This window comes from Puma concolor, chromosome A2 (assembly GCF_028749965.1).
Source record: "Puma concolor isolate L17-30 chromosome A2, mPumCon1.1.hap2, whole genome shotgun sequence".
NCBI classification, from domain to species: domain Eukaryota; kingdom Metazoa; phylum Chordata; class Mammalia; order Carnivora; family Felidae; genus Puma; species Puma concolor.
This window is the reverse complement of record NC_141668.1, coordinates 159269529-159297308: the sequence shown is the minus strand read 5'-3', so window position 1 is coordinate 159297308 and position 27780 is coordinate 159269529. Positions and strand designations below refer to the sequence as shown.

Here is a 27780-nt window from a genome sequence, read left to right as displayed (position 1 = left end):
TTGTGGTAGAATTCCCCTGGAAAGCCATCTGGCCCTGGACTCTGGTTTTTGGGAGATTTTTGATTACTAATTCAATTTATTTACTGGTTATGGGTCTGTTCAAATTTTCTGTTTCTGCCTGTTTCAGTTTTAGTAGTTGATATGTTTCTAGGAATTTGTCCATTTCTCCCAGATTGCCCATTTTATTGGCGTATGATTGCTTGTAATATCAATTGTTGCAACTCTTAATTTAGTTTTGCCACATTCCGTCACTTGTAATTTGGCTATGTTTGAAGCCATCATCTTTTCTTTGGTAAGCCAGGGAATTTCCAAACCAACAGGCATTTTGGTAGTTGGAAGGTCAAAATGTTTTCAGCTAATGTATTCTCCCCGACCCTGGTCTACTGCAGGAGAGGTGAGGTATGTGAAGGTGTTTGCCAAAGGGACACTTGCCCTCTCTGCCTCAAAGGACCATACACTGCGCTTGTGGAATCTACTGACTGGCCAGGAGAAATTCACCATTTGGGATGGAGGCTCAAAGGATCCTATGCACCCTGAGACCTGGAGTCTTCACTTGGATGAAACAAAGAAGGTTGTGTATTTGGCATCTGGCTCAAAGGTAACAAACACCTGCCCCTGTTTGCAAAGGAAAGAGACCAGAGCTTTCCAAGACAGTATATGCTGTTTCTATAAGGAGGGGCTCCCTGATAGGGGGTGGGTGTAAACAGGGGTACACAACCACTTGATAGGATGCTATCAGGGGGTTCAAACTTCACAGTTGGATTAGATGATTTCAGTAGTTCTATCTGACCCTGAAGAATTGAGACCTTTCATCTTTTTTAACTTGGTCATTTTTAGTACTATGAATTTCCCTCTGAGTACAGCTTTACTTGAATCCCACAAATCTTGATACATCATATTACCATTTGCATTCAGTTTAAAATACATTTGGACTTCCCTTTTGATTTGTTCTTTATTCCATGGGCTATTTAGAAGTGTGGTATTTGGGGCTCCCGGGTGGCTCATTCGGTTAAGCGTCTGGCTTAGGCTCAGGTCATGATCTCACAGTTTGTGGGTCTGAGCCCTGCATCAGGGTCTATGCTGACAGTTCAGAACCTGGAGCCTGCTTCGGATTCTGTGTCTCCCTCTCTCTCTCTCTCTCTGCTCCTCCCCAGCTCATGCTCTCTATCTCTCAAGAATGAATAAACATTAAAAAAATTTGTTTTTAAATTTGTTTTTAATGTTTAATTATTTTCGAGAGAGAGAGAGAGAAAAAGCACAATCAGGGAGGGCAGAGAGGGAGACACAGAATCCGCAGCAGGCTCCAGACTCTGGGCCGTCAGCACAGAGCCCGATGCAGGGCTCAAACCCATGAATCAGGAGATCATGACCTGAGCCAAAGTCGGACACCCAACTGACTGAGCCACCCAGGCACCCCAACGTTAAAACAATTATAAAAAAAAAAAAAAAGTATGCTATTCATTTCCAGATATTTGAAAGATTCCCAGATAGCTTACCTTTTTTTTCTCCCTAATTTAATTTCATTTGTATGATGAATCCTTTCATTTGAGATTCATTTTATGATCTTTTTCTGGTAAATGTCCCACCTGCAACTGAAAACAATGTGTATTCTGCTGTGTTATTCTTTTATATCACCTATAACCCTATGATCTGATTGTTTTATGAATAGAGACACAGAAGAATAGTGAGTGAAAGCTTAGTAACTAAAGGCTTGGGAAAAAATCTCTAGCTAATTCCCAGGTGACTTCTTTGCAAGCTGAGTGATCTTGATACATTACCTTACCGCTCTGCTTCATCTACTAGATGAGATAATGACTAAAACATGTGGCATAGTGCTTGGTGCATAGTAAGCACCAAATAATTAGTAGCTGTTAATTATTATATTTTATTAGTAAATGGAAGTTGTTCATGTAAGTAATATCGGTAGCTTATAAACTATGCTGTCCAGTGTGGGGCATCACCACCCAGACGTGGTTACTGAACACTTGAAATGTGCTTATTCTGGATTGAGATGTGCCCTAAGTTTAAAACACACTGGATTTCAAAGCCCTAGTATCATAAAAATGAGGTAACATATTTCAATGATAATTTTATATTGATTACATGTTGAAATGATAACATTTGGACATATGGGTTAAGTAAAATGTATTATTTAAATTGCTCTCCCTTGTTTTTCTTACTTTTTTTTTAATGTTTATTTTATTTTTGAGAGAGAGAGAGAGAGAGAGAGAGAGCAAGCAGTCGCCCGGGCGCACAAGTCGGGGAGGGCAGAGAGAGGAAGACAGAGGATCTGAAGCAGGCTCCCCGCTGTCAGCAGAGAGCCGGATGTGGGGCTCAAACTCACGAACTGTGAGATCATGACCCGAGACTGAGCCACACAGGCACCCTTCTTACTTTTTCTAAAGTGATTGATAAAAAATTTAAAGTCACATGCAGCTTGCCTTGTATTTTTACTGACGGTGCAGGCTTCAATATTAGAGAGGTGTTGATTGATTGCAAAACTGGTTAAAGAAATCATTTGGTTATCAGCAGAAGTCAGGAAAATACAGTAAAGAAGTAAGAAATGATAATAAACAATCCCTAAGACAAATGCTGTTAACATTTTACAGGGTTTTATTTTATGTGGGTTTCATACACATACACATGTGCATGTATGTATAACACAAAATGGGGACAAAAACATATATGAAGCTATAGATGCAGTTTTAGAAATCTATTTTATTTGTCCATGACCTTAAGCATTCTTCAAAAACAGCATGCTTAGTGACTTCCTAAGATTGCCTTGCATGACTCCATGGTAGTTATGTACCTGATCCCTTACTGCTGGACAGATAAGTTGTTTCCAGTTCCTTGCACTTTCAAATAATTGAGGCAACTTTCCTTCTACATAGATCTTTGTATCTCTCCATATTTCTTTAGAGTAAACCCCAGGGGTGCCTGGGTGGCTCAGTCGGTTAAGCATCTGACTTCGGCTCAGGTCATGATCTCACGGTTCGTGAATTCCAGCCCCGCGTTGGGCTCTGTGCTGACAGCTCAGAGCCTGGAGCTGTCCAATTTTGTGTCTCCAATTTTGTGTGCTTCCAATTCTGTGTCTCCCTCTCTGCCCCTCCCCTGCTCGCACTCTCTCGAGAATAAATAAACATTAAAAAAAATTTTTTTTAGAGTAAACCCCAAAAGGAGAATTAATGGGCAAATGTTTACTATTTAAATGGTTACTGTCAATTAAAAAAGGTACTTTTTCTGGTGAGGTTAAATATGAAATCTGCTCTGATCAGTAATTACTTGAGGTGAACATATATGTGAATGTACACGGCGTGGCTAACTTTGCTCTCATTCTTGAGGCTGTCACTTTGGGGAAATTTTAGGTTCGTGGAAAAGTGATAGAGCTATTAGAAAGAGTTCCCATATGCCCTTCTGTTCAGTCTCCTGTAATGTCAACATCTTACATAACCAGGGTACATTCGCCACAGCTAAGACATTAATATTGGTCATTTCTATCAGCCCAACGCAGACTTCACTGGGATTGCATCAAGTTTTCCACCAATGTCCTTTTGCTGTTCTAGGCTCTAATCCAGGATGTGTCTCCCGCCTGCCTTGTTTGGAACTGCCAACGCTGAAAAGGAAATGCACGCACTATGAAAAAGCACGGGTTTTGCGTTTGCCCCTGGAAAACCCGCCACCCAGGTCTCTCACAGAGATTTCTCTTCCTTTTCACGACTCCATTAGGTCAGTGCGTGGCATCTAGAAACTGCAGAACTGGTTTTCCAGATCCTGGGAGATCCCTCTGACTGCTGGGTGTATGCAGGAGTGCTGGCTTCCCGGGCCACGCTGCTGACCGTGTCCCAGGGTGGCGTGGCCGGCCTGTGGAGCTCAGCCACAGGAAAGCCGCAGGGGAGGCAACATTTATCCAGCATCAAGGAAGAAACGCCTACCTGTGGGGTCTCGCTCCAGAAGCAGGGGAAGATGGTCACCGGGTTCAGCAAGGGCTCCGTCTCCTTGGTAAGCTGCTTTACTGAGTGTGACGCCCACATTGCTTGGCCCCAAAGTGCCCAATGTCTTCACCTTCGGTCGTTTTTTATTTTTTATTTATTTTATTTTATTTATTTATGTTTATTTTATTTTTGAGAGAGAGAGAGACAGAGCCTGAGCAGGGGAGGGGTAGAGAAGGAGGGTGACACAGAATCCAAAGCAGGCTCCAGGCTCCGAGCTGCAAGCACAGAGCCCGACACGGGGCTCGAACCCACGCGCCCCAAGACCGTGACCTGAGCCGAAGTCAGACGCTTCACCGACTTGAGCCACCCAGGCGCCCCTACCTTTTTGATCTTTTAATAAATGACATTTGGCTTCTTAATTCTAGGGATTTGCAACTCTGTGCGTTTCAGGAAACCTCTCTTGGTGTCTCCTGGGGGCCGGCCAATATGGATAATTGTTGGCACTCGGTCCTGACAAAAATGTCTCGAGACATTGCCAGCTCTTGGCTGGCGAGGGTGGCACAAAATCGCCCTCCCACCCTTTGAGAACCGCTGCCCCAGACGCATTACGTAAAAGCAAACTTGCAGAACAGTATCTATGACGGATGGTGCAAAAAAGGATGGTCGTGTAAATGCTCACCTGTGCAAGCAGGTGCTCACAAAGTAGACAACAGCCCCTTCTGGGGTGAAGGGACAATGGCAGGAAAGGTGGAGAGGTGTTCCTGATGTGCTCTGGATACTTCTTCCCCCCCCCCCCCCCCCCATCTTATACAGTATTGTTTAACTCTCTAAGTTTTAAAAGAAACATTTTTTTTTCAATCAGCAGTTAAAAAAATCAACCGTGAGAGCCATGAGGAAATTCATTTCTCCCACCCCCACTACATGAAGGCGGACAAATATATTTTTTTAAACATTGGCTTGGATTAGTGCCAACAACTCACTTTTCTTGGCCCCCGAGGCGTCCTGTCTGTGCCCCTCCCGGAGGTAATGAATGTAAAGTTTTTGGCTCTCGGCCTGGTGGCTGTCAGACGCTCAAAAATCAGTAGCTGAGAAGCCAATATTGCACCGTATATTAACTAACTAAAATTTAAATTAAAAAAATAATCCATAGCTGAATTGGGGCTGCAGGATTGAGGAAAGAACCATCCTCTTCGATCTGAACAGAATCAGTCCTGCAACTCGGGAATGGGAGTTTCCATCTTATTTGAGATCTCCAGAGCTCCTCTGGGGGCAGGAAACAAGTGCCGGAATGTTCTCCGGGTGCCTGAGCTAGTTAGAAAAACAGTATCAACGGTAATAATAAGAGCTACCACGCTGGGAGGGCTGACTATGTGCAGGTTGGGGTGGGGGGGAACCATTCTGCACGATTCTTAGCCCATGATGGTCCTATGTGGTCGTCCTGTATCATCGCCCATTTAATAGATGAGGAAACTGAGGTACCCAAGGGCTAAGGAATTTTCTTGGAAGCTGGTGAGTGACAGAGCCTTGCATTCAAACTCTTGACCCTGGACTCTTAACCCTGTGGAAATGCTTGATGGGCATCCTTGACTTTGCACAGATTTCCCCCGAAGGAGACAGCCTGCTGGAGAAGCTTCCAGAATCTGTGAGGTTCCTGGTAGTCTCTGAAGACGAGTCCCTTCTCGCTGCAGGTAGTGTCTAACTCTTATTCGGAGCCATGGTGGCGGGGGGGGGGGGGCAACTCTGGATTTGGTTGGAAGTGGACAGGGGTTTGGAGCGAGGGGGACCATTCAAGACCCGTGGCTGGCAAAACCTTTTCTGAAAGGCCGCAGACCCAGTGGTCCCTGTCGCACCTGTAACGTGAAAGCCTCCACAGATGATATTTCAAGTGGGGCTGGCTGTGTGCCACTAAGACTTTGTTGATGGATGCCCAAATTTGGATTTTGTATCCTTTTCACGTGTCACAAAATAGTAGTCTTATATTTATTTATTTTTTCAATGATTTAAAATCGTAAAAACTATCCTGACCTCACGGGTCACACAGAAATAGATGCCAGGCCAGTTTTGGCCCCCGGGCTGCAGCTTTCCCTGTTCGGGGTAAACCTAACCTTTCTGTGCTTCTGGTTCATTTGAGATGAGGGTGCTTATCCCTGCCAGTCACAGGGATTAAGGAGTCCTGCATGAGAGGATGGGGTGCTCCCAGGGAGGAGCCAGGCAATGCAACCCCTACAATAAGGTAGCCACAAAAAAGTGTGGTTGGTGCTATAACCAGACAAGAATCGGGGGTCATGGGAGTGGGTGATAGAGTTTTCTTCTGTCTGAAACAGGGAAGGCTTCCTAGGGGGTGACCAACAGACAATCCGCAGCCCAATTAAAGAAAAAAAAAAAAAGACTATTTTTTCTTTCTCTCTTTTTCTTTTAACGGTTATTTATTTTCGAGAGGGCGTAAGTGGGGGAGGGACAGAGAGGGGGGGACAGAGGATCTGAAGCGGCGATGTGGGGCTTAAACTCACGAACTGCGAGATCATGACCAGAGCCAAAGTCATACGCTCAACTGACTGAGCCTCCCAGGTGCCCCCAAAAAGACTATTTTGTTTAAAGGTCAGTTTGGGGGATGCCTGGCTGGCCCAGTCGGAGGAGTGTGTGACTCTTGATCTCAGCGGTGGTGAGTTCGAACCCCATGTTGGATGTAGAGATTGCTTAAATAAATAAATATTAAAATATATATATATCATAGGGTGCATGGGGTAGCTCAGTTAGTTGAGCATCCAACTCTTGATTTCAGCTCAGGTCTTGATCTCATGGTTCATGGGATCTAGCCCCACATTGGGCTATGCACTGACAGCACGGAGCCTGCCTATGATTCTCTCTCTCCCTCTCTCTCTCTCTCTGCCCCTCTTTCTCTTCTCAAAAAAAAAAAAAAAAAAAAGAACTTAAAAAAAAATAAAGATCGGATTTGGGTTCACAGCCAGGTTGAGCAGAAAGTACAGAGATTTCCCGCAAGCCCCCTATATTCCCCCCACTCCGTACTCTCATGCAGCCTCCTCCAATATCAACACCCCCCACTGGAGGGGTGCATTTGCTACAGTCGATGAACCTGCATTGACACATCATCGTCCCCCAAAGTCTGTAGTTTACATTATGGTCATTCTGGCTGTTGCGCCTTCTATGGATTTGGACAAATGTGTAATGGCGTATATCCACCATTATAACCTCAGATAGGGTAATTTCATTGCCCTAAAATCAGCCCTGATTTTTATAAGGGGTCAGAGGAACTGTAGACCAGTGCTGTCCAGTAATGCAAGCCACAAATGTGAGCCACATTTATAACTGAATGTTCTCATGACCCTATTTAAATTTTGTGAACGTTTATTTATTATTGAGAGACAGAGACAGAGCATGAGCAGGGGAGGGGCAGAGAGAGAGGGAGACACAGAATCCGAAGCAGGCTCCAGGCTCTGAGCCGTCAGCCCGGAGCCCGACGCGGGGCTCGAACTCACAAACCGTGAGATCATGACCTGAGCCGAAGTCATACGCTTAACCAACTGAGCCGCCCAGGTGCCCTGGCATGACCCTATTTAAAAAGGCAAAAAGACACAGGTGTCATTCATGTGAATAATATATCTTATTTAACCCAATACATTCTAAAAATTTAACATGAAATTGACATAAAAATTCTTAACGGTATTTTTCACAGTCGTTTAAGAGTCCAACTTCGGCTCAGGTCACCACCTCCAGGTTCGTGAGTTCGAGCCCCATGCCGGGCTCCGTGCTGACAGCTCGGAGCCTGGAGCCTGCTTCGGATTCTGTGTCTCCCTCTCTGTCTGCCCCTCCCCCACTCGTGCTCTGTCTTTCTCTCTCAAAAATAACCAAACTAAAAAGAAATAAATAAATGACAAAATTCTCGCGCGAAGGTTATGCAACCTGGCACGTGTTCTACACCAACAGCTCATCTCGACTTGGACCAGCCACATGAAGAGCCACATGTGGCTCGTGGTGATGGCTCCTGCACATCTTCCGTCCAGTTTTAGGTGGCACAAGTGTGCGTGAAAGGCAGCATGGGAAACAGGCACGTGAGAAGAAAGACGAACAAAGGGTACAGGCACAGACTGGAATCAGGACTGAGGTCAAGGGCACTGAAGACCCCAGTGACCTAGAAACCTGTTACAGCGGGTTTCACGTGTGGCTCTTTCCAGCGGCCAATGAGGAGAAGCCCGAGCAGTTTCCCCATCCACAGCTTCGGGAACCCACCTGTTGCTCTAGAAGAGGTAGCCCAATCCCAACTTAGCTAAGATCAGGCACGGTTTTCTTTCCAGTGTCAGAAATGGAATTGTGGTTCAGGGGGTCCCTTGGATTAAGATCAGCAAAGGGTAGAGGTGTGTGGGGCTGAGTTCAGAAGACACCAGGCCCAAGCTTCCAGGTGTCCCCTCCCCGTGGAGTCACGTGGACAGCGCTTACTTCTGTCAGCGACCGTGTGTGACAACAGCACCGACCGGGGGAGCTCAACCAGCCTTGGGGTCCAGGATTTTTACCGGGGGTTGATTATGGAGACACAGCTGATCACCTGCCCGGCTGACCTCGGTCTCCCAACACCCCCCCCACCCCAGGTCAAGCTGATACCACGTGTCCCAAAGCTCCCTGCCAAACACACGTGAGCATTGGCCATCCCGTGTGGCCCAAGGCCTCAAGTAAAACCAGGATACTTTTTTTTAATGCTTAGTTATTTATTTATTTATTTATTTTTAATTTTTTTTTTTTCATTTTTCCTCAACGTTTTTATTTTATTTTTGGGACAGAGAGAGACAGAGCATGAACGGGGGAGGGGCAGAGAGAGAGGGAGACACAGAATCGGAAACAGGCTCCAGGCTCCGAGCCATCAGCCCAGAGCCCGACGCGGGGCTCGAACTCACGGACCGCGAGATCGTGACCTGGCTGAAGTCGGACGCTTAACCGACTGCGCCACCCAGGCTCCCCTAATGCTTATTTATTTTTGAGAGATAGGGAGAGAGAGTGTGAGTGGGGGAAGGGCAGAGAGAGAGGGGGAAGGGCAGAGACGGAGAGGGACAGAAGATCCAAAGCGGGCTCCGTGCTGACAGCAGAGAGCCCGATGTGGGGCTCGAACTCACAAACGGTGAGATCATGACCTGAGCCGAAACTAGACACTTAACTGAATGAGCCACCCCGGGGCCCCCACAAGGACACTTTTATCAAGGAGGACATTCTAAGGGCTTAGAGGGCACCTCTCAGGAGCCTGGCAAGGGCCAAACCATTCACGTGCAGAACAGGGACACTCAGGCCTGCTGAGTTAACCCTTTCCTGCACACGAATGGGATGCAAATATCCTTGGACAGCAGATATCCTGATGCACTCGATCCGTTTCCCATAACATCCTTCTGTGTGAGCCTCAGGTTCAAGTGTAGTTCAATAAAACAATTGCATGGAGGGCCTGGAGAGGCAATCAGATGGCGGCCAGCCCCCAGCTGACTTGACTCAGGGGTTTCCAGGAGTCTAAACTGGGCTGGTGCAGGCCACGTGCATAGCACAAGAGTCCCACACCATCCCCCCCTGCCCCCACCACGTCCTGGCCTGCATGATCTGGCCTTGGGGCCCTCTTTCCTGCACTGCCAGGGGCCCTCTTAACAAAACACTTCACCCAGCCCATATTTGGAACACAATGAGCAATCCCCCTTGGGTGGGGTGCCGGGTAAAATATAGAACGCCCAGTGAAACTTCAGATAAACAACAAATCAACTTTTCAGTATAAATATACCCCACGTAATATTTGGGATCTACTTCTGCTAATAATAGCAATTTCACTGTTTATCTGAAATTCTGTTCAATGGCATTGTCCTGTTGGGTGTTTTGTTTTGTTTTGTGTTAAATCTAGCAAGGCTCTCCCTCCCTCCCCTCCCCCTCCTTCACTCTGCTCTACCCACACTGGCCTCTGTGCTGCTCCTGAGACACACACGCAGGCCTTTCCTACCTCCTGGTCATCCCAGGCTGTTCCCACCCTTCCAGGGCCTGCCACCTTCTCAGATGTCCACTCAAAGGTCCTGTGGTTGCTGTAACAAACTACCACATAAATGTGGTGGCTCAAAACAATAGAAATCTCTTTCCTCACAATTCTAGAGGCCAGAAGTCCAAAATCAAGATGTGGGCAGGGACGCTTGGCTGGCTCAGTCAGTTAAGCGTCTGACTCTTAGTTTCGGCTCAGGTCATGATCTCACGGTTCGTGGGTTTGAGTCCTGCATTGGGCTCTGTGCTGATAGCGGGAAGCCTGCTTGGGATTCTCTCTCTCTCCCTGTCTCTACCCCTCCCCTGCTCATGCTCTGTCTCTCTCCTCCTCTCTCTCTAAATAAATAAGTAAATAAACTTTAAAAAATTACTCAAAAAAAAAAAAAAATGTGGGCAGGGTCATGGTCCCTCCAAAGCCTCCAGAGAAGAACCCTTTTTTGCCCCTTCTAGTTTCTGCCTTGTGATTCTTTGACTTGTGGCCACATTTCTCTGGTCTCCCCCTTCATGCCTTGTCTGCCACACGTGTCTCTGTGTCATTTTTTTCTCATAGCAGCCAGTCCCCTTGACTTCATTGCCCTTATCGCAGATTCCAACTATTTTCCTGTCCTTCCTATCCTCCTCCCTACCCCCTTCCTCCCTCCCTTCCTTCCCTCCGTCTTCAAAACATATCTACCTTATGTCCACCTTTTGCTGAGTTCTGGGATACCAGGAGCAGCCCCAACAGGCAGTCCCAGCCCTCTGGAAACTCACAGTCTTGTGATAATAAATAACTTGGCTGTTTTCTGCAAGGTTATTGATCACTGTTTTCAGCTGCCGCCCCCACCCCCCTGCCTCCCACCCCTGCACCTGACAACTCTAGGCTGTGCGATGGCCCGGGCCATGTCTCTCTTGTTCGCCACCGTGTTGCTTCCACAGCCAAGTAGTCGGTGCTCAAAAAAATCTTTGTTGACTAAACTGAACTCCTGTCAAGCTCCTCCAGGAATGAAAGGGATAATCCCATCCCTGCCCTTTCAGGGTTTGGAAGATCCGTCCGGATATTCTTGGCAGACTCACAGGGGTTTCATCGATTCATGGCCACCGACCTTGAACACGAGGACACCGTGGAGACAGCCAGTTTTGGTCCTGAGAACAATCTGATTGTCACTGGGTCCCGGGACGCCCTCATTCAGGTCAGAGGTCATCCTCACTCCGCGTCTGGAATAGAAAAGTATAATCCTTGAGGTCTCCCAGGAAGGGGATAGCATTCCCACGGAACGTGAAAAAACGGGGAGGATTTTGGCCTTCAGAGTGGAGAAGGGTTGGGAGGAAATGGCAGAAAATTCCCACCGAGCTCAAAGTTCTCACTCTGGTGGGAAAAGCACATACTAAAGTAGCAGTTCTCCAACGTTCTGGCCTTAGGACCTCCTTACATTCTTTTTTTTTTTTTTTTTTTTTTTTTAAAAATTTTTTTTTTCAACATTTATTTATTTTTAGGACAGAGAGAGACAGAGCATGAACGGGGGAGGGGCAGAGAGAGAGAGGGAGACACAGAATCGGAAACAGGCTCCAGGCTCTGAGCCGTCAGCCCCAGAGCCCGACGCGGGGCTCGAACTCCCGGAGCGCGAGATCGTGACCTGGCTGAAGTCGGACGCTTAACCGACTGCGCCACCCAGGCGCCCCGTGGACCTCCTTACATTCTTAAAGGTTCTCAAGGATCCCAAAGATTCTCAATAAGTGGGTTATATCAGTTTGATTTATAGATTTATATATTGGATTTACATATTCTTAACAAATGATTTATTTGGGGAATAGTTTTAGGATACATATTTATCTCGTCTACACCCTGCTTGCCTCGATGTTACCGTCTCATGTCCCCCCGGGCCCTTTATCAAAACTGAAACATTTATATTGGGACAATACTGTTATTAACCGGTCTGCAAATTCTTCTGTAGTTTCACCAGCTTGCCCACAAATGTCCTCTTTTTCTTTATTCTGGGATCCAGTCCAGGATCCCGCGTTGCATTTGGTCCCTGATGGTAATTACCATATTAAAAATTAGCAGCGAGGACATCCAAAAATACTTCTCCGTTGATTCATGAACATTACGTGTCAATGTAATAACGCACTTTTACGAAAATCCTGTAGTTTCTGAAACGAACAGACAAAACTCACGAGAAGAGTGGCGTGGTTGCGCATTTTGACGAATCTCTTTCGTGTCTGGCTCAATAGGAGACCGTTGGCTTCTCGTACTTGATTCTGCATTCTCTGATCTGGTGTGACATCTCATGTCCCATAGCTTCTGGAAACCTCCACCGCTCCTTTGTGAGAGGAAGAGAGTAGGAAAGGCAAATGGCATCTTGAATTATGATGAAAACAGTTTTGTGTTTGCAAGCCCTCCTGAAAATGCCTGGCGGTACCCTCTAGGGGTTCCCTGGACCACACTTTGAGAACTGCTGTGGTAGCGGCTCGGTGAGGGGTGGGGAGGTTTGAGGGGGTGGAGAAGGCCCTTGAACTGCAGCCTGAGAATTCACCAGAGGTGGACAAATGGGTTCATGCATATTTCTTAGCTATGACAGCGTAAGGAAGAAGTCAGCTTTGGCCTTCTGCTGTCCATCCTCAGGTGTGGAGTCTGTCGGAGCAGGGGACCCTGCTGGATGTTTTGGAAGGCGTCGGGGCCCCCGTGAGCCTGTTGGTCTGGGGTGGGGCCTTGGTGGCATCTGCTTCCCAGCAGTCCTCATCTTTCAAAGTCTGGGATCTCACGTCTGTGCAGCAGCCAAGGGCCTCTACCCCGTTTCTGGATCGCACTGGCCTCACTGCGGTATCACACGATGGAAGCTACGTTTACTTCCCCAAGATTGGGGACAAGAACAAAGTCACCATTTGGGACTTAGCAGAAGGTTTGTAAGATATAAGCACGGCCATTTGTGTGGGTAAGAACCAAAGCTCCTGTCCGGGACTGCTTGGGTTCTTTTAACCAGACACCAGAGACTGGGCGTTTTAAACGACAGACGTTTACTTCTCACGGTTCTGGAGGCTGGGAAGGCCAAGGCCAAGGCACTGGCGGATCCGTGTCTGGTGACAGCCGGCTTCCTGGTTGCAGATGGCCACTTTCTCATTAGGTCCTCACAGGAGTGCAAGCCCTCTTGTCCCCTGTATAAGGGCACTTATCCCATCGTGGGGGCTCCGCCCTCATGGCCAAATCACCTCACAAAGCCTCCTGGCCAACGCCATCACATTATGGGCTGGGTTTCGACATGCAAATTTGAAGGGACACATTCAGGGGTGCCTGGGTGGCTCAGTCGGTTGAACGTCCGACTTTGGCTCAGGTCACGATCTCGCGGTCCGTGAGTTCGAGCCTCGCGTCGGGCTCTGTGCTGACTGCTCAGAGCCTGCAGCCTGTTTCACATTCTGTGTCTCCCTCTCTCTCTGACCCTCCCCCGTTCATGCTCTGTCTCTCTCGGTCTCAAAAATAAATAAACGTTGAAGGGACACATTCAGTCCATAGCACCCCCATAACTGCAGTCAGGTTGACAGTGGCTAATAAAGATCAGGACTTGATGTGATAAATTTCCAACATGTGGGTAATTGACCATCTGGTTGTCAATCCCTGGTTTCGTTTGGGTTTCCTGGAAGCAGGGCACGTGATGGGAAAGTTTGCACAAGGGGTATGTTGAGGGGAGCTCCCGGGAGAAACCTAAGCAGGGGTGATCAGAGCAGGCAGGGGCAGGGGGAGGGCTGAGCGAGCAGGTGGGGGAGGACCTAGACTGTAAACTGCACCTCAGAAGCAAGAGGTCTCGTCTTTTTATTTATTTATTTATTTTAATGTTTATTTATTTTTGAGAAACAGAGCACAAGTGGGGGAGGGGCAGAGAGAGAGACTCAGAATCCGAAGCAGGCTCCAGGCTCCAAGCTTTCAGCACAGAGCCTGACGCGGGGCTCGAACTCACGAACCGCGAGATCATGACCTGAGCCGAAGTCAGACGTTCAACCGACTGAGCCACCCAGGCACCCCTAGTCGTGGTTTTTTTTTTTAATGTTTATTTATTTTTGAGACAGAGAGACAGAGCATGAACAGGGAGGGTCAGAGAGAGGGAGACACAGAATCCGAAACAGGTTCCAGCCTCTGAGCTGTCAGCACAGAGCCCGACGCAGGGCTCGAACTCACAAACCTCGAGATCATGACCTGAGCCGATGTCGGCCGCTCAACCGACTGAGCCACCCAGGCGCCCCTAGTCATGTTTTGTTTTTTTTTTAATGTTTATTTATTTTTGAGAAACAGAGCACAAGTGGGGGAGGGGCAGAGAGAGAGACTCAGAATCCGAAGCAGGCTCCAGGCTCCAAGCTTTCAGCACAGAGCCTGACGCGGGGCTCGAACTCACGAACCGTGAGATCGTGACCTGAGCCGAAGTCGGTAGCTTAACCGACTGAGCCACCTAGGCACCCCAAGGGCTAGTCTTTTATATCCCCACATCAGGCAGTCACTGGCTACAGGCCGTTCTGGGTGGTGGGGGAACCCCCTAAGCATTTTGAGATGAGGGGCTCCCTTCACCTGAGGGCAGTGAGCAGCCTAGGGTCTGGGTGCCCTGGCCCGTAAAGGGAGTCTGGACACGTCACCAACTGTGTCTGCTGTGATCCCCATGGGGGCGGATGGAGGTACAGAAATCCCTCTTTAACGATAATATGAGAAAAGAGATTCACTCTCGGCCTCCTGCATTCATGGATTTGGCAGATGTTTGGTTAGTGCTGGCCACAGGGCCGGGCTCTGTGGTTGGCAGTGAGCAGGACAGACGAGGTGACTGTGCTTGAGGCACTTGCTCACTAGTTGTAGGGCGGAGCCCGACACGAAGCTAGGGGGCACGATGGGAAATGAGATACAAGCCCGCAAACTGGGGCCCGCGGGCCAGATCAGACACACACTGCCTGCGTGCGGCATGTTGGGGGCTTCAACCTCAGGGTTAAGAGGTTAAGGGTTAAGAGCATACAGCCTGCAAGGCAAAAAAAATTCACTCTCCAGCCCTTTACAGACGTTTGTAAAGGAAACATCTGGGATGAGAGCTCGCTCATGTGTGTCCACGTGTCCGTTTGTCCCGATGGGGAGCAGGAAGTCATCAGAAAGTGTTAACCAGGGTGGGGGGGAATACGGATAATGAAAGCGGTTTTCAAAATCCTTAACAATTTGCGGAGCGAGCCCGTTCCTCTGAGCTGTTCCTGATGCGACCTTCTCTCCGTGGCAGGTGAGGAGCAGGACGTCCTGGATGCCTCCAGTGAGGTCAGATGTCTGGAGGTGGCCCAGCAGGCCAATCTCCTTTTCACTGGCCTCGTTTCGGGGGTCGTCCTGGTGTTCCCCCTGAATTCCAGACGGGATGTGATGTGCATCCCCCCTCCCGAGGCCCGGAAAGCCATCAACTGCATGGCCCTTAGTCAAGGGGAGGAGCGCCTGGCCATCGCCTATGACAGCATCATCCTGGTGCTGGACATCAGCCCCGGGGATCCCTGTCCGGTTGTCGATGGGCCAACATACAGCTTCTACACCCAGCTGCCCGAGACCATCTCCAGCGTGGCCGTCCTGGCTGACTACCGCGTGATCTACGGCATGACCGACGGTGAGCTCTTCCTTTACGAGTGTGCGAATTCCAAAGTGTTCCCTCTGGAGGCCCACGGGAGCCGGGTCACCTGTGTGCAGGTCAGCCACAAGGAGCAGCTGGCGGTCAGCGGATCCGAGGAAGCCCTGCTGTGCCTCTGGGACCTGCAGGCCTGCAAGTGGAGATTCGAGACGAGCTACACGGTGCGTGGCCCACACACCTCGTGCAGGCTAGGTCCCGGTGTTAGAAAGCTGATGACAGGTGTCCTGTATTAAGTGCATACCGTGTGCCATCACCCAGGGTCGGGAGCAGGGTGGGGCCCGTGAGAGACGCTCACCTCGGGAGCAGAGCTTAAGGGGCTGCCCCGAAACTCGGCAATCAAGAGAGACGCTATTTTAAGGCAGTGTTTACAAAAATCGAAACAAATGCAAAAGATACGCAAGAGAGCGAAATCTTTTAAAACATTTTTTTTTTATTTTTGAGGGAGAGAGAGAGATAGCGTGAATAGGGGAGGGGCAGAGAAAGAGGTAGACAGAGGATCCGAAGCGGGCTCTGCACTGACAGCAGAGAGCCCAATGCAGGGCTTGAACTCACAAACTGCAAGATCATGCCCTGAGCCGAAGTCGGACGGTCAACCGACTGAGCCACCCAGATGCCCCAAGATATCGTTTTAAATAAAGATCAGATCCTGCACGGCACACCCCGGCCTCACCCTCCTTACCCTAATCCTGATAGCCATTCTTGTGCCCAAGAGTTTTGATTTCTAGGTGTGGCCAGAGGCCACGCCGTCCCGCCTCTCGGAGCCACGTTCTCAAGAGGGGAGACAGTGTGAGTTCTGTGAGGGCTCACAGAGGTGAGGGCTTTTGTGTTTTGCTTATGGAGGTGGCCCCCATCCCTAGGAGAGCTCCTGACATGTCCTCAAGGCTCGACAAATGTTTGTGGGAAAGGGCTAGTGTGTAAGAAGAGCCTTGAGGAAAAATAGGACAAGGTAAAGGGGGTAGAGGCTGCTATTTAAGAAAGTCAAATGAGCCTGGCGGAACAGCATTCTTGGCAGAAGGAACAGCAGCTGTGAAGGTCTGAAGAGGGAAACTGGCAACTGACTCCCTAACGTATGAAGTGTCTTAGAATCCGTACTGCCCACCTCGTAAGGAGCTATTCTAGTTTTTTGTATCAATAGAATTAAGAGCTGCCATAAATATATTCATATATTCATATTATATACTATATGAAAATGCATATTAGAATATCCTTCTATAATGTAATCCCTACAATGATCTCATAAGGTTGGTGTTACTATTCCAGTCTTTCAAATGGGGAACGAAGGCCAGACCTTTGGTTGTAAGATATAAAAACTATTCATAAACATAGGAAGATGATCTTGTAACTAAGAGAGACAGTATGTATAGTTTCATCTTAAAAGGCTTTTGTCCTGGCTCAGTTAGTTCAACTCAGGTCATGATCTCGTGGGTTTGAGCCCTGCTTTGGGTTCTGTGCTGACAGCTCAGAGCCTGCAGCCTGCTTCAGATTCTGTCCCTCTCTCTCTGACCCTCCCCTCCACGCGCTTTGTCTCTTTCTCAAAAAAATAAATAAACATTAAAAAAAAAAAAAGCTCCCATCCCATCTGACATTTATTTTTAGGAAGCCACTATAAGGCTGGGCTGTAAGTAACCTTTCATCTTGTTGAGTGGAAAATATCACCCCAGCAGTTAAATACACCTAGCTCTTTCTTTTTTTCTTTTTCTAATTTTTTTTTTTTTAATTTGAGAGAGAGAGGGAGAGGGGAGAGGCAGAGACAGAGAGAGACTCTTAAGCAGGCTCCACGTGGAGCCATCACAGGGCTCGGTCCCACGACCCTGGGATTGTGACCTGAGCCCAAATCAAGAGTCAGACACTCAACTGACTGAGCCCACCCACGCACCCTGTCATGTATTTATTTATTTATTATTTATTTATTTATTCATTCCCTGTTTTTGTTTGTAAATAAACTTCATCTTGGAATGGTTTTAGGTCTATAGAGTTGTAAAGATCCTACAAAGGTCCTCCTGTACACACTCCTCACCTGGCTTCCCCGATGTCGACCTCTTATGTGACTAGAGTACGTTAGTCACAACTAATGAGTTACCATGGGGACGGTGCTGTTAACTAAGCTACCAACTTGACTGGGATCACATATTTTCCAACGGATTTCCCTTTTCTGTTCTAGGCTCTAGGATGCCATGCTGCATTTAGCATATAGCATTTAATTAAAGACCATTGTAGCTGGGGCGCCTGGGTGGCTCAGTCAGCTGAGCATCCAACTCCAGCTCAGGTCATGATCTCATGGTTCATGGGTTCAAGCCCCGCATCAGTCTCTCTGCTGTCAGCACAGAGCCTGCTTCATATCCTCTGTGCCCATCTCTCTCTGCCCCTCCCCACTTGCGCACGCTCTCTCTCTCTCTCTCTCTTTCAAAAATACACATAAAAAAAATACCACTGTAGTTAATGCTTGTATAGTTGGGGTCACTTAAGTTAAAACTAATAGGGACGCCCTGGGTGGCTCAGTCGGTTAAGTGTCCAACTTGGGCTCAGGTCATGATCTCGTGGTTCACAGGTTCGAGCCCCACGTCGGGCTCTATGCTGGCAGCTCAGAGCCTGGAGCCTGCTTCATGGATTCCGTCTCCCTCTCTCTCTGCCCCTCCCCCACTCGTATTCTGTCTGTCCCTCTCTCAAAAATAAATAAAACATTAAAAAAAAAAAGAAATTAAAACGGATAATTCCTGCTCTCCAATGCAAAATGCCTGTAAAGCTCTCAATCCCGTCCCTATGAAGATGTGTTTTGGTCCTGGGAATATCGGTCCTACGATCTCTCCAGGGTTTCATTGGATCCGTCCCGCATGAGGGGCTTCCAAGGCCGGCTTCCTATGCAGATGCCTTGGTGACTCTCAGGCAGAGACTCATGCAGAGTCCTAGGGGACTCTCAGTTTGAAATCCAGATCACCTTGTCTTTTTTTTTTTTTTTTTTTTAATGTTTTATTTTTGACAGAGACAGAGCATGAGCCGGGGAGGGACAGAGACAGAGGGAGACACAGAATCCGAAGCAACCTCCGGGCTCCGAGCTGTCAGCACAGAGCCCGACGCGGGGCTTGAACTCACAAACTGTGATCGTGACCTGAGCTGAAGTCAGATGCTTGACTGACTGAGCCACCCAGGCGCTCCAAGATCACCTTGTCTTTTTCAACAGAATTCTTACTGTAGAGGAGTCCAGTGTCTCTGCTTCTCCAAGGATGACAAGTACGTGTATGCGGGCTTAAAGGACCGCTCCATCATCGTCTGGAGTGTGCTGGATGGTGAGTCATTTTGCTTTGAGGGCAAGACTGAGCTTAGATCTGGCGAGGAGTGCCTTGTTCTGGGCTCTGGGCACTACAGGGCTCTGCTCTGGTCTCCCCTAGCTGGGTCCCTCTGCTTACAGAGGTGTCTGTGGGTCACGGGAACAGGCCCCCCCCAGAGCTACACCTCCTCTTTTTAGACCCGTGCTCTGGATACCTGGAACATTCTCCCCACCTGGGAGGTGCCCTCTTTAGGGCCTGGGCAGCCCTCTTCTCCGGGTCCATCCTTCTGAGGGTGGACTGTGCCCCTAGTGTGAACACCCCGGGACTTGGGGGGTGGCCATGGGTGATGAGCCTGGAGTCTGGGTGCATGAGCTGGGTAGGCGGTTCACGTGCATATGTGTGAGGCCCCGAGGACTGTAGGATAAAGCTGAGTGAGGGAAGAGGAGGGGCCAAGCCACAAAGAGCGGGGGACTCTCTCACACCATGACTTTCCAGTATGGAACTGAGGACCCTGAGAATTCTCAACACAACATGACCTTCCAGGTGGTTCCGAAGACACATCCATCAATGTAGGAGGACAGAGCATAGTTCACTGAATAGTTTATTGTCTAGATTTCCAACATTTATGCATTGGACCTTATAGGATGCGGGCCCTGATTCATTCTCTTGCCCCAGGCCCCCTAAACAATAGGGGCCAGCTTGCTTAAGACCAGCCACCTTGCAAACCTCCCAGCTCTCGGTGTGGTCAGTATTACCCTAAAGGCATATTAATGAGAGTTAACACTTCTTGTGTACGGGGTCCTGTTCCCGGGCCATTGAATTCCCTTGGCAGCCACCTCATTCTACAGAGCAAAAATTGAGGCTCTGAGAGGTGAGGTGACCGCCCAAGGTCACACAGTGACGCTCGTCTGCCTTTGTCGCCCTCCTACGTGATCTATAGAGAAAGGAACCCTTCTGACCCTGGGCAGGGCATCCGTGCCGTTAGCTCCCGCCCCCCCCCCCCACCCCCCACGTAACAAGTGACGAAGCTGTAGTTCAGGGGGGTTAAGAGATTTGCCCAAGGTCACAAAGCGCGTGGGTGGGTGAATGGATATCAGGTCGACTGGAATACATTGTAATCAAATACACTGCAATCCGATGTAGCGTAGCTTAATGTTTGTGGCAAAGATCTGCAGGTTAAAAAAGTTACAGATGGCTTGGGCGCTGCGGTCTGCGGATTGCGGCCTTCAAAGCCCAGCCCGGGCAGGTGCACAACCTCTCTTTCTCCTCCTCCTCCAATAATAACCTTTACCGAGCTCGCTCTGGGCTGAGACCGATACACCTGACACACTTAACATCTTGGAACCTTAGAATTCTCCTCAGCAGGCAGGTTCGGCTCTCATTCCCACGTCGCCCACGAGGCGGGGGGGACTCCCGAGAGTTTAGACGTCGTCGTGCCTAAGCTAGTAAGAGGCATAGCAAGGATGTGACCCGCGCAGCCAACTCTCACGTGTGTGACATTGGATCTCTGTGGCCCCCATGGTCTCATGTGTGCCCTGCTGTCCCTCCAACCCCCACCCAAAAAGGCACCTTGCTGGCTGTCCAGTTTGTCCACGCCGTGGTGAACAGAATCATCCCAACTTCCAATGGCTTCATCGCCCCCACGAGACACGGCTATCTCATCCGGGAGCGTTTCCAGGACCCTTCGTCAAGAGCCTCGCAGCAGGACCCTCTCAAGAACTTCAAGAAGGCAGTGTGGAAGGTCAAATCCAGGCAGAGAGACGAAGCGGCGGCTGTCGCAGGAGTCCCCCAGGACTCGAGATCAGCAAGTGCCCAGGGAAATGCGTGCAAATCGAACAAACGCTCACAAGTCTGCCTGCTCGTGTAGAACCCCCTCCCCCATGGGGGCATGAGACGCCAGTGACTTAGCCCCCCTTCAGTCCGGTTGAAGCAAAGAGAATGTACGTGTTGATGTCTATCCAGACCCAAAGCCCCAGATTATATGACTCAGACCCTGTTTCTCACCACCTTTCCACTCTGCTCTCCTGCTTGTTGGCTGGGTTCCCCCAGGAACCCGCCACCCCCAGGTTAGCAACATGACGGCCAAGTTCAGTAGAAAAGAGACCTTCCCTTTGCCAGCAGTCTGAACCGAAGTGCTGGCCCCGATTCGATTGGCCCCAGTGGGCTCGTGCACCTATCTCTGGGTGAATGCCGTGCTGTGATTGGCCAGCCTGACCCAGTGTCCACTGGGGCTGGGGATGGGGTCAATACGGCCCAAGCATGTTGCCTGAGAACGGGAGGGACTGTGCCCGGGAGGGAAACTGGGGGGTGGTACAGGGCAAAGGGAGGACGGCTGGATGTAAGATTCACCAAACCACAGAGGTGGACCACAGAGCTTTATCGTTAATTTATAAAGCATCAGGTGCTATTGTCTGATCCTTATCACAGCCCACACTTCAGGGAGGGTAGGAGTTTCTGCATCCATTTCACAGACAAGGAAACCGAGCCTTGGCAGGTAGCTGTGATTTGCTCAAACTCTCAAGCCTGGGGTGCAGGGGCTCTGAGGGAAGAGAGCCAGGAGCTTTCCCGTCCCAGTCCTGTTGAGCCACCTCGCTCCAATTTTAGTCTCAGAAGCGTGACCATCTGTACCACAGGTGACACACTCAAATGCCCACGGGGGCCAGTGGATAATCTAGATGATGGCCAGGCACCCGGGTGAGCAGCAGAGAGTGATGGAGACCGTGGGGACGTGTGGAGGACATGTGCTCTGCCTGGGGCGGGCATGGGCACCCTGACTCTACCCCAGAATGGCTGCGGGGAAAGCCGCTCATTGGCGCCAGCTTCCTGTTGTTGTAAACAAAGCCAGAAACCCAGACTTTCATGTCACATTCTCCCCATTCTTAAAAGTTAGCGACTGATGGGAATGCAAGCTGGTGCGGCCACTCTGGAAAACAGTATGGAGGTTCCTCAAAAAACTAAAAATAGAACTACCCTACGACCCAGCAATTGTACTACTAGGCATTTATCCACGGGATATAGGTGTGCTGTTTCGAAGGGACACACGCACCCCCATGTTTAGAGCAGCACTATCAACCATAGCCAAAGTATGGAAAGAGCCCAAATGTCCATCGATGGATGAACGGATAAAGAAGATGTGATATATATATGCAATGGAGTATTACTCGGCAGTCAAAAAGAATGAAATCTTGCCATTTGCAACTACATGGTTGGAACTGGAAGGTATTACGCTGAGTGAAATTAGTCAGTCAAAGACAAAAATCATATGACTTCACTCACATGAGGACTTTAAGATATAAAACAGATGAACATAAGGGAAGCAAAAATATATAAAAACAGGGAGGGGGACGAAGCATAACAGACTCATAAATATGGAGAACAAACTGAGGGTTACTGGAGGGGTTGGGGGGAGATGGGCTAAATGGGTCAGGGGCACTAAGGAATCTACTCCTGAAATCATTGTTGCACCATATGCTAACTAATTAGGATGTAAATTAAAAAAAAAAAAAAAGGTAACGATTGACTCAAATTTACAGCTACAGGCACATTTAGCCCGTGTGTCTCTAGTTCAGGAGCCGGCTTCGTGAGTCAAGCAGGCATGAAAATAACAAACCTGTCATAGCCTCTCCCCTCTGTCGGATTCCAGACAATTTCAGAACAAGCAACCTTAGAAACAGAGGCTTTTGGGGCGCCTGGGTGGCACAGTCGGTTAAGCGCCCGACTTCAGCCAGGTCACGATCTCGCGGTCCGTGAGTTCGAGCCCCGCATCGGGCTCTGGGCTGATGGCTCAGAGCCTGGAGCCTGTTTCCGATTCTGTGTCTCCCTCTCTCTCTGCCCCTCCCCCGTTCATGCTCTGTCTCTCTCTGTCCCAAAAATAAATAAATATTGAAAAAAAAATTTTTAAAGAAAATTAAAAAAAAAAAAGAAACAGAGGCTTTTAAGCTACATGTGACCCTACTGACTGTCTTATTCAGTAGTTTCCCAAACTAGGGTTCCCAAAAGGGCTTTGGCATTTGCGTGGATATGAGTATCAAATCCCATTTTTAAAACATATTTTAAACCGTAATTTAAAGATGCCTGTTCAGCTGGGTTAGGAAGCAGCTTTTAAGGTAGCGGAGATAACTAACTTAGGATTCTCCTGCCGTCTTCCTTTAACCAAGATTTTGAGGGGAGGCCTTGAAAAGACAGCGACTCGTTGCCACTCCTCTGTGGATCAGGGGTTTCACCCAACGCAGAAATAAAGTGGATGTTGTGACAGAGTGAAGATTTCAGCTACATCGTATGGTTTTAAATGTGTGCGCCCATCTCGACGGCCTCAGTGAGAATCCATTGTTTTTACGTAAATACTAATTTGAACATAGAAGAGAAATTTTACCAATAAAATGCTACTCTGAATTGTTGTACTATTGGGAGTTTTTGCAGTGAACTTTCATTTGAGAGAGTCTGGTTGCTATGAATGTTTGGCAAGCCCTGTGCTTTAAGGAGGTGTGATTTGTGAGAGATGCCCCTGCCAGGGCAGAGCCAGGCTGAAAGCCCCACTTTGCTGTCTTACGCTAAGCAGTACCATGTAACATTGCATCCAAACTGGGATACTTTTGAGAGAGAAGGGTCGCGCCTTGAACAATTACTCCTTGAGGTGCCTGGGTGGCTCAGTCGGTTAAGCGTCTGACTCTTGGTTTCGGCTCAGGTCATGATCTCACAGCTCATGGATTCGAGCCCGAGTCAGGCTCTGTGCTGACAGTGTGGAGTCTGCTTGGGATTCTCTCTCTCTCTCCCTGTCTCTCTGCCCCTCCCTGCCTTTCTCTCTCTCAAAATAAATAAATAAACTTAAAAAAGATTTTTTTTAATACACAATTACTCCTGGACAGTTGAAAAAAAAAATTGGAGTGTCCCAAGATGATTGGAACGTACTTGCAACAGGAATTAATTTATATTAAATTCCAAGGACTTTTTAAAATTGAGATGTAGGGGCACCTGTGTGGCTCAGTCGGTTAAGCGTCCGATTTCGGCTCAGGTCACGATCTCACTGTCTGTGAGTTCGAGCCCCGCGTCAGGCTCTGTGCTGACTGCTCAGAGCCTGGAGCCTGTTTCAGATTCTGTGTCTCCCTCTCTCTCTGCCCCTCCCCCGTTCATGCTCTGTCTCTGTCTCAAAAATAAATAAACGTTAAAAAAATTTTTTTAATTGAGATGTAATTAACATAACGCTCTATCAGTTTCTGGTGTATGACATAATGATTCGATATTTGCGTGTTGCAAAATAAATTTAGTTAACATCCAGCCCTACACATAGTTACACTTTTTTTTTCTTGTGATGAGAACCTTTTAAAAAAGATTTTATTTTATTATTTTTAAAAGATTTAGGGGTGCCTGGGTGGCTCAGTTGGTTGAGCGTCCGACTTTGGCTCAGGTCAGGATCTCATGGTTCATGAGTTTGAGCCCCACGTCGAGCTCTGTGCTAACAGCTCAGAGCCTGGTGCCTGCTTCAGATTCTGTCTCCCTCGCTCTCTGCCCCTCCCGCACTCACGTTCTGTCTCTCTTTTTCAAAAATAAATAAACATTAAAAAATTTTTTTTAAAGATTTATTTATTTTAAATTTTTTTTTTTCAACGTTTATTTATTTTTGGGACAGAGAGAGACAGAGCATGAACGGGGGAGGGGCAGAGAGAGAGGGAGACACAGAATCGGAAACAGGCTCCAGGCTCTGAGCCATCAGCCCAGAGCCCGACGCGGGGCTCGAACTCACGGACTGCGAGATCGTGACCTGGCTGAAGTCGGACGCTTAACCGACTGCGCCACCCAGGCGCCCCTAAAATTTATTTTTGAGACAGAGAGAGAGCATGAGCTGGGTAGGGACAGAGTAGGGGTTGGGGAGAGAGAATCCCAAGCAGGCTCCACACGTGGAGCCTGACCCAGGGCTCAATCTCACAACCACAAGAACGTGACCCGAGCGGCTACCAAGAGCCAACTGCTTAACCCACAGAGCCACCCAGGCGCCCCCATTTTTAACTTTTACTTTATTTTAAAAGTCTACGGACTTTTTATTCATTCACTCAGTGTGAAAATGTTCCAGTCTATAGCCAAGTTGTAATACAAGGACAATGAACACACATCGGTTCACCATCACGATTGAACAACTCTCCTAGCGCTGTCAATCTTCTGCTAAACCACTTCAAAGCAAGGGCCAGGAATGGGGTGAGGACAGTGAGGCACAAGGTTTCAGGGCGCACCAAAAACCTCAGCCATCGAAGAATATTTTATTACTGTATTTTTAAAATCAACATGGATAAAAAAATGCATGGGGGCGCCTGGGTGGCGCAGTCGGTTGAGCGTCCGACTTCAGCCAGGTCACGATCTCACGGTCTGTGAGTTCGAGCCCCGCGTCGGGCTCTGGGCTGATGGCTCAGAGTCTGGAGCCTGTTTCTGATTCTGTGTCTCCCTCTCTCTCTGCCCCTCCCCCATTCATGCTCTGTCTCTCTCTGTCCCAAAAATAAATAAACGTTGAAAAAAAAAAAATTAAAAAAAAAAAAAAAACATCTTATATGGCGGTTTCTTTCAAACTAGGACCCAATCAAGATTTGTTCACGTGTTGCATGTGGTTGCTTTGTCTCTCCAATATCTTACATTCTAGAGCAGGAGTCAGTAAATCAGCCTGCAGGCCTGCCACGTATTTTTGTAAATAAAGTTTTATTGGAACATGGCCATACCCGTTTATTTACATATCGCCAGCGGCAGCTTTCATTAGTGACACAGAATGTATGGTTCCAAAAGCCAAAAATGTTTGCCATCTGGCCCTTTACAGAAGTGTGCTGATCCTGGTCTTAAGGGCTTGATTCGATTCAGGGTAACCTTTTTTTTTTTTTTTTAAACAGACTTTTTAAAGCAGTTTTAGGGGGCACCTGGCTGGCTCAGTCGGAAGAAGAAGCAACTCTCGATCTCAGGGTTGTGAGTTCAAGCCCCATGTCAGGTATAGAGATTACATAATTTTTTTTTACTTCTTTTTCATTTTTATTTATTTTTGAGAGAGAGCGTGTGTGCATATGCATGCCAATAGGGGAGGAGCAGAGAGACAGGGAGAGAGAGAGAATTCCAAGCAGGCTCCACACTGTAAGCACAGAGCCAAACACAGGGCTTGATCCTATGAACTATGAGATCATGACCTGAGCTGAAATCAAGAGTCATACACTCAACCGACTGAGCCACCTACGCGCCCCTACTTAAATTTTAAAAAGTTTAAAAAAAAGCAGTTTTAGGTTCACAGGAAAATTGAGTGGAAGGTACAGAGATTTCCCATGAACCCCCTGCCCCAACACATGCACAGCCTCCCCTACTATCAAGTAACTTAGTTACACTTGATAAACCTACGTTGACATACATGTTAAATAAGAAACAAGGGTGCGTGGGTGGCTCAGTTGATTAAGTGTCTGACTCTCTCTTTTTTTTTTTAATGCTTGTTTATTTTTGAGAGAGAGACAGACAGACAGAGACAGAGCATGAGTAAGAGAGGAGCAGAGAGAGAGGGAGACATAGAATCTGAAGCAGGCTCCAGACTCTGAGCTGTGAACACAGAGCCCGATGGGGGACTCGAACCCACAGAATGCAAGATCGTGACCTGAGCTGGAGTCAGGTGCTTAGCGGACTGAGCTGTCCAGGTGCCCCCATCATCTGACTCTTGATTTCAGCTCAGGTCATGATCTCATGGTTCGTGGATTCAAGCCCCACATCGTGCTCCATGCTGACAGTGAAGACCCTGCTTAGGATTCTCTCTCTGCCCCTCCCCTGCACTCTCTCTCTCAAAATAAATAAATACTTGGGCACCTGGGTGGCTCAGTCAGTTAAGCGTCTGACTTCGGCTCAGGTCATGGTCTCGTGGTTTGTGAATTCGAGCCCCGCCATGGGCTCTGTGCCGACAGCTCAGAGCCTGGAGCCTGCTTCGGATTCTCTGTCTCCTTCTCTCTCTGCCCCTCCCTCACTGTGCTCTGTCTCTCTCTCTCTCTCTGTCTCTCAAAAATAAATAAATGTAAAAAAATAAAAATAAAAAATAAATTAAAACATAAATAAACTTAAAAAAATAAAAAAGAAACAAGAGACCTATAATAGAGTCACTTGTGCTAAACCTCACATCAGCAAACCAAGACTTAATACCTAATTTAATAGCACTGTAAGCCCCTCCCAGGACTGTAATCTTAACCAGTAGGTCTGGAATTTCCTGGTCAGCACTAGTGAGGTAATCCACTTGATAGACTCCCTCCATCCCCCAAAGAAAGATAAGATTATCTGGTTGTTGTGGGGTTTTTTGCCCCCTTCTGTCTATAAAATCCTTCCACTTTTTTACAGCTCCTTGGAGCTCCTTTCTGTTTGCTAGACAGGATACCGCCCAATTCTTAAATTGTTGAATAAAGTCAATTTGATCTTTAAGTTTAATCAGCTGAATTTTGTTTTCGTAACACATCGGAATCACAAGGTAAGCATTTTGGGCAAGACCACGTTGTAAAAGTTACATGTGGCTGCCTAACAAAGTACCACAAACTTAGCAGCTGCGAATAACAGCCACATATGACCTCACCGTTTCTGTGGGTTATGAGGCCAGGCTCATTGTGGCTGGGTTCTTTCTTTGCTCACTCACGAGTGTTAGCCAGGCTGGTATCTCATGGAGCAGCTCACAGCTCTCAGGTTGTTGGCAGAATTAAGCTCCTCGCTGTAGGACTGTGGACCTCAGCTCCTAGAGGCTGCCTCTGTCCATAGGCATTCACAGCATACCCGGTTTCTTTGAAGGCTGGCGGGATAGCATCTTTCCACTGTCTCAAGGCGCTGACCTCCAGATTGTCCTTTAAAGGTTGCCCCTGATTAGGTCAGGCCCACCCAGAATCTTCTCCCTTCTGATGAACTCAAAATCAACTCAAGGGGAACTTAAACACACCTGCAAAATCCCTTCACCTTGCCATGTGGCGTGACCTACTTGCAGAAGTGACA

General features: G+C 48.1%; 1 protein-coding gene across 7 annotated transcripts in view; it reads left to right on the top strand.

Moving 5' to 3' along the window:
* Positions 1-27231, top strand: part of NWD1 (NACHT and WD repeat domain containing 1) — a 73329-nt gene extending 46098 nt beyond the window's left edge. For 6 of the 7 annotated variants that reach the window (XM_086698719.1, XM_025915852.2, XM_086698720.1 and 3 more), the window contains 8 exons: positions 390-598; positions 3727-3999; positions 5530-5620; positions 10959-11113; positions 12544-12820; positions 15158-15708; positions 18726-18831; positions 20379-22339. In XM_086698719.1, coding sequence (XP_086554845.1) covers positions 390-598; positions 3727-3999; positions 5530-5620; positions 10959-11113; positions 12544-12820; positions 15158-15708; positions 18726-18831; positions 20379-20680 — 1964 coding nt within the window. In that variant the 3' untranslated portion in view covers positions 20681-22339. Of the gene's footprint in view, positions 1-389; positions 599-3726; positions 4000-5529; positions 5621-10958; positions 11114-12543; positions 12821-15157; positions 15709-18725; positions 18832-20378; positions 22340-27144 lie in introns of those variants that run through there. The other variant, XM_086698723.1, reaches the window with a different exon arrangement.
* Positions 27232-27780: the final 549 nt, after the last annotated feature.